At 38.9% G+C, this 6,599-nt stretch overlaps 1 protein-coding gene across 1 annotated transcript; it reads right to left on the reverse strand.

Annotated features, from left to right (window-relative positions):
- Positions 1-1,001: 1,001 nt before the first annotated feature.
- LOC127311347 (DNA-repair protein XRCC1) lies at positions 1,002-5,845 on the reverse strand. The gene is made up of 8 exons (XM_051341767.2): positions 5,716-5,845; positions 5,443-5,627; positions 5,180-5,368; positions 4,490-4,601; positions 3,710-3,789; positions 2,402-2,512; positions 1,881-1,967; positions 1,002-1,453 (listed from the first exon to the last, which is right to left on the reverse strand). Exons 2-8 carry the CDS (start codon positions 5,599-5,601, stop codon positions 1,124-1,126), a joined length of 1,068 nt encoding a protein of 355 aa, XP_051197727.1. The 5' UTR covers positions 5,602-5,627; positions 5,716-5,845; the 3' UTR covers positions 1,002-1,123.
- Between the last annotated feature and the right edge of the window lie 754 nt (positions 5,846-6,599).

Raw genomic sequence — 6,599 nt, forward strand, 5'->3', positions numbered from 1 at the left:
AATTTCAAATTTGTTTGAAATTGTACATTCATATGCATGTATGTATACAGTACCGTAGAATATGTGAAACTCCTTCAAAATTAAAACCCAAAAGAAATAAAATAATACAAATTAAAAAGAAACCAGATTTAGGGGGAGGGGGGCTAAAACCCTAAACCCTGCGGAGGCCTTTAGTCGCGGCTGGCCAGAAGAACCGCGACTAAAGGTCCTCCGCCCTGGCGCTCGCCTGCGGCCCACGTGGACGGGCCTTTAGTCGCGGTTCGTAAGGAACCGCGACTAAAGGGGGGGGCCTTTAGTCGCGCAGCTTTGGTCGCGGTTGCGCCACCGCGACTAATGGCAGTTGCCAACCGCGACCAAAGCCCTTTTTTCCACCAGTGGTTTAAGTAATAGTGCATGTATATATATAGTTCAGTTAAATATAGTGAGTAAATTACTCCCTCCAATCCATAGTAAGTATCGGGATTTGGTTCAAATTAGAACTAAACCCTACACTTATTATAAATCAGAGGAGTACCAAATATTGGAGTTCATTTGCATCTATATAGTCCCCATTTATAACCATTTCAGATTTAGATCAAATTTGTTTTATTCTATATTTTTTTCAAATAAGTTGCAGGTATATTTCAAATATGTTTTCAATTCCGTTCTAGATACATTTTGATTCACACATAATGAGTACTAATCATAATCTTTGTTTGTGTAATATTTCAGATAAAGTTTTTTTATTTAAGTAAGATATATCTGCATTCATTGTTTAATGTAAATCATTTGTAGATTATAACCATAAACAACGTATGTGAGTTTAATTTTAAAAATTAATAATTCAGTTCAGTTCCTGTTGGTTGCCATGTTCCGAAACATCATGATCGATGTGTTCTATCATATTGAAAATCAAAGCACAAGATAACTTGATCAAGAAAATCGATCAAAACTAAAAGATAACTTGGTCGAATTAGCAAAAAGGCAAAAAAAAAAAAAAACTTGACAAAGAACAGAGCGCATGATCCACATGAACTTTTTAAGATTTCCAATTCACAACAACTACATTTCGATCACTGTCAAACATACCGGGCCATATATAGTCAGCGTACTCCTCTTCAAAAGAAGAAAAAACTCTCCTCGCCTAGCTACTGATCCCCGAGAACTGTCTGCAAGCGAGATCAATCTCTTCCTCCGTCATCTCTATTGTATCATCACTGTCATACTGAGCATCATCTGCTCCAGTCTTCCCACGACTATCAGTGTCAGGAGGATTGCTCTGACGTACCTTGTCCTTCTTGCCATCACTCTCCATGTGGGCGAACTCGGCCTGGTAGATTTTCTTGCATTTCATTGCTAGTTGGGTGAGTTGTTGTTTAGACAGTGATCCCTCGTTTCTTCCTCCATCCAGTCGCACTAGCTCATCGACAACATGGGGGACAAAGCACCACTGATCTGCCACTCCACTGATATCCTACAACAGGAAGTTGATGGCGGTCAGCTGATAGTATACCGCATGTCCAGTAAGGAACAGTTCATAATTTAGGAAACATGAATGCTTGGTACGTTAGTGTTCGCTATTGGAAACATAATCACAAATTCACAGTAAGTCAATGGAAATTTCTACAAATTAGGCTAGATGCATCTATGGTACACATGCCAGGGGTAATAAAGTTTCCATTTTCCAGAAAAAAGTCAATAGCAATTTGACCCAGATCTATAACAGACATCGAGGCAAACATCATTTCAATGTTTTCAGGTTAAAGACCACTTCCTCCATCCACATGTGCTCCATTCTAAATCATAAAAGATATAGCACATTATTTGTTGATACTTCCAAGTAATAAACACAAGCAACTCAAAAGCCTAGCATATCTAGGTAGAGATGTTGCATTCCTTACATTGCCTTGCTCAAGGGATTCGATGGCATCCTGCAGACAAGTGATAACCCCTTCAGCAGCTATTGCCTTCATTTCGTTTGGCTCTGGCTATCAAAAAAGAAGCCAGAGAAGTCAGATATAACAGCAAACGTTACACCCTTGTGTTACTGAGCATAGAATATCTGGTGCTCTAGGATTTCCAGTGCTTTAGTCGATTGTTTCATCATGACAGATACTATACACTGCATTAATGATATTAGCCCGAGAAAACATTTTGATCTGATCTGCATTAATAAAACAAAGTCTGGTTTAATTTTCGCATTCAAAACGAGTTTGGGGTGTTCGGCCCCTTGGATATCCAAAAAAAAAAAATTCATCAGTGGGTCACTTCGAGTGCAGATCATCTCTATGATAGCCATATAGTGTTCGTAGAAGTACTTTATAAAATACCAAATCTGAGGCTGACGCAAAGACAAGACCATAAGGCTTGAAGTGTACTTTCTTCACATCACTTCACCCCTTTATTAACCCTAATTGCTCACCTTCTCTTCTTGGCTCTCCAACCATGATATTGTTTTTGCAAAATCATCAATTGCCCATTGTTTAATTTTAGAGGGTGAAAAATATTTGTTTGTAGCGTCTGATTGTCCTGCCTGTGCAAAAGAAACCATTATGAGGCCCTGTCAAAATAATGCATGTAAAAGAATCACTGAAGATACTGTCTGCAAGACCAAAGAATATTAAGATGCTTCCAGGGACATGGGTTTTGCCTTCATATTGTTCTATTTATTTCTACTGAATCATTATATTTCCAGGGAAATCTAAATGTAGATGTCATTAGCTCTTTAGTGCCTCCGAGAAGTCATTCATTTTCAAGAAACATCAATATGCATAGGTATGCATCATAGTAAGCACCCTCCGTTCCAATGAATAAGGCGTATAAATTTAGTCAAAGTCAACGACATCTTTAGCTTGACCAATGTTATAGACAAAAATATGAACATTTACAATACTTAATCAATATCAATATATTCAACATAAAATATATTTTCATAATATAATTATTCAACAGCATAGAAGTTGATCTTTCTTCAAATATTTAGTCAAACTTAGTATGGTTTGACTTTTGACTAAATTTATATCCCTTGTTCATTGGAACGGAGATAGTAGGCATCATAGTACATTCTATTTTGTTTTTAAGGGATAAGAACCATAGTTCACACATGCAGATTGGGACTTACTATCAACTATGAGCAATTTATTCTCATGGCCAGTCCGGAATCTAGGTCATGTACAACCTACTTTCTTTCCCTCAAACTTATATGTGCTTCTTAATAATCTTCTACCAGATATAGAAACCAGAAGGGTTCTAAGAAGGATGTTGGTTACTATCCCTTTGCAGAAAAGTTTGCTGTATAAGATGTTGTCTGTCCTCGAACTGTAGTGAACCTGCAGTTTTTATCTTTTGCTTTTCTTTCCCCATCTGCCAGTTTTATCGCAGAAAAAACTGTACGGAACTATGCTGGTTTCATTATGCAAATAGAATCGGGGCCTCCCATGAACAGGGATCATATTCTCTAAAAAAAAGGTGTTTGTTTTAACTAACCAATATGACGGGAAATCCAATTAAAACATGTTCCGAATATCATTGCTTTTGCTTCCTTGTGGAAACATCTAAATTCAGGTAAGATACAACAATTTTTCAGTCTCTAATGACCAGTGGTACAATTTACAATGTGCTGATACAAAGTTCAAGTAGGCAGCTAATAGTTATAACTGAAAAGAAAAAAATAGTTATATGTCTTATTAAACAAGCTTCTGGGTTTTTCACTAATTTACATTGAACTGACCTTAATGGCAGCAGAGGGCGATGTCTTAGCATGAGCCCGTTCAAGTTTCTTTTCATGGTCTTTATGTGGCTTCTTCTGATCTACAACAGATGATAAAGCTAAATTTAACACAAATGTAGCTTTAGATTTAATTGAAAACTTCAAATTTTAAAGCACACAGGGAAAACAGGTAAAGTACTCTGAAGCTGCAACGATTATTCAACTTTAAAAAAGAAATACTTGGTGCTCCACATCAAATGCTTCTTTATAAGGAGGTTGCTAAAAATCAATCCTAGTTGGTCCATTACCATCCATAGCAAGTCCACAGCTATGTATGGCATGTGTGCGTATGTTACTAACTTTTTTTTTTGAACAGTGCGTATGTTACTAACTGAGCATCCCTGAATTACACACATGGGTGAGAATACGTGACAATATGCAGTTATAGCTATAAGATTAATTTGCTCTCTATTCCCAGGGGAGGGTAACCCTAATCCCATAACCAGAAAACGAATATTTATAAGCAGAAACTATTTGGCCACCTCAAAGTGATAAAGTGGTATCACCTTGACATGGTCCATAGGCAAAGGTGAAAAATCTAATGATTGAACTCTTTTTAAGTTATAACTTCCATACCACTACATTGCACAGAAGTTACACGGGAGCACCCAAAATCCCATACTGATACAGGAAATAAAAATCATATGGCAGAATACGACCACCTAAAGGAAACAAATAACCTCAAATTAGAGGGGAGCTTTATGTTGATAAAAAATTATGTCAGATAAAACAAATAACCACCTCGACTGGATTCAGCTTGCTCTTTAAATTTTCGCCATGGTTTTCCAGCATGCATAAGGTATGGCTCAATGTCAACAAGTTTTTTTTGACTGTGCGATTCCAAGATCCATTCCTAAACCCAAAAGGAGCATAAGAAACGATTAGTTGTGTTCTCAAGAACATCAAATCCAGCTTACATAACTTTAAGATGTATGACAAAGTAAGACCAACTATGGTTTCCAGTTATCCATATCAACCTAATCTTTTAAGTGTATCCATGAACAATCTATGCTTGTCTGCTATGCAGTTTTTTGCCATAAATTTAATTTCTTCACTAACAACATGGACTAGGCAATAGTATAAATTTTCCAATAATCGAGGGCCACAATGCCTCCGTGAATTAATTCAAACAGGTAGTCTTCTCGTGGCACGTAGCTGCTCTTTGAGTGACCATCATTACCATAGAAACATGTAGTGCATGCTGAAGGAACTATTAAGCGATGGATCGATCACCAAATGCAGATGAAGCAGTACATATCTTTGTACGTGACTATGTTCTTTCTTGTCAGTCTCAATGACATTATGTTGAAGCAAGCAGATTAATCTTAACTATACACAAAGAAACATGTTAAATACACCAGAATTTCCCCCTTTAAGACAGAATGTTTGAAGAAAAAACTAATTACAGTGATCACAGGTAAGAGAAGAAACCTTTGCGACGATGGTGCCATTCTCCGACTGCACTTGTCGGAACTTGGGGGTATTGGCAAATGCACAAATAAGAAGCGTGCAATCCGATGACCAATCGGGCCGATACACCGCTCCCATATCCAGAGCCTGGGACCGCAGTCTGCCCCTCTCAGGGTTCACGAACCCTGACAGCGCAAACACCACCCCATCCTACCGAAACAAACACATGGAATCGTTAACATTCACACATCCCATTGTAGGCAGAGAGGGCTCCAGATAAGTACCAAGAGTTTAGAGAAATCCGGCCCTGTTTGAGCCATCTCGCGGGTCTCCTCCGCGTGCTTCTTCTTGCCTGGACTTCCCTCGCCGCCCCCGGGGCCCATCCACGAAGGGAGGCTCCTCTTCCCATTACCATTTGCAGGATCTGAACTCGATTCCGGCATGGCGGAGATACAAACCTGTCCGAGAACTGTGTAGAACGATTCAACAACCAATGATTTCCGGACAGAAACAACGGATTTTATCGAGATTTGAAGAGACTGATGGGTGCGTCGTACCTGAGATTCCGGTTGTTCACTCCCTGATTCCTCCAAGCTCGTCGCCCACCATGGGAGTCCTCGCGGGTTTCGATTTGACTAGCCAAGACGAAGAGGGGCTTTGAGTTTGAGGTTGCAAAGAAAAAAAAAGGATACATGCCGTGCCTCTCTGGGCCCTGGCCCATGTGCGCCCGAAGGAAGCTTTGGGCCTCAGCGGCTGTCAGCAACCCTGTTCGCTCTCCGCTAAATCCAAAAACTGTACACGGTCTCCAGTTTTTTTTTTACAAAGGTCCTTCTGCTAGGAAATATGTACGTGTCGCTAGGCGCCACATAAAACAAAATGATCATTACGTGCATTCATAAATTAGCACATCAATTAAATCCAAATGGCGTGTAATCCTTCATTGACCTGTATTTTGTTATCACATAACATCAATTTTAAATATATAATAGTGAAAATGAGGAGACGATCTGAATTTCCAGGCCCACGAATCGACACAGATATCAGTGGCAGGACAATATGAAAATTTTGGGATAAACACCCACCCTTTCTTTAATATTAGGTACATGAATAGGCACAGATAAATATTTCTGTGTACAACATTTCTTGAGAAAAGTACATATCTAAGCAAAATTTCTCGATTCACACATTCTGAGAAAATACATAGGCACACAAATATTCGGTGCTTTCAAAAACTTACGGTCCGCAACAACTAACAACACTTGGGTCCACGCTGCACATGCATTTTCTCAATGGAATAAATAACTTTCTTCAGCAAACTCTTCTCGTAACGATCGGGAGAAGTTATGCTATTCTTTTTCTATTTCATAAAGATCTGGCTGATTAGATTAAAAGCAACTAGCACCACTGGCATTTTGTTGATCCAAAATCTTTTAGTGCGCCC

The sequence above is a fragment of the Lolium perenne genome, chromosome 7 (assembly GCF_019359855.2).
Source record: "Lolium perenne isolate Kyuss_39 chromosome 7, Kyuss_2.0, whole genome shotgun sequence".
Taxonomy (NCBI): domain Eukaryota; kingdom Viridiplantae; phylum Streptophyta; class Magnoliopsida; order Poales; family Poaceae; genus Lolium; species Lolium perenne.

Coding starts and splice junctions, on each gene's coding strand:
- LOC127311347 (XM_051341767.2), bottom strand. CDS start 5,601: ATGCCGGAATCGAGTTCAGATCCTGCAAATGGTAATGGGAAGAGGAGC. Junction 2,513..3,709: donor CGCCCTCTGCTGCCATTAAG/GTCAGTTCAATG, acceptor TCTTTTGCACAG/GCAGGACAATCAGACGCTAC. Junction 1,454..1,880: donor AATCCCTTGAGCAAGGCAAT/GTAAGGAATGCA, acceptor TTCCTGTTGTAG/GATATCAGTGGAGTGGCAGA.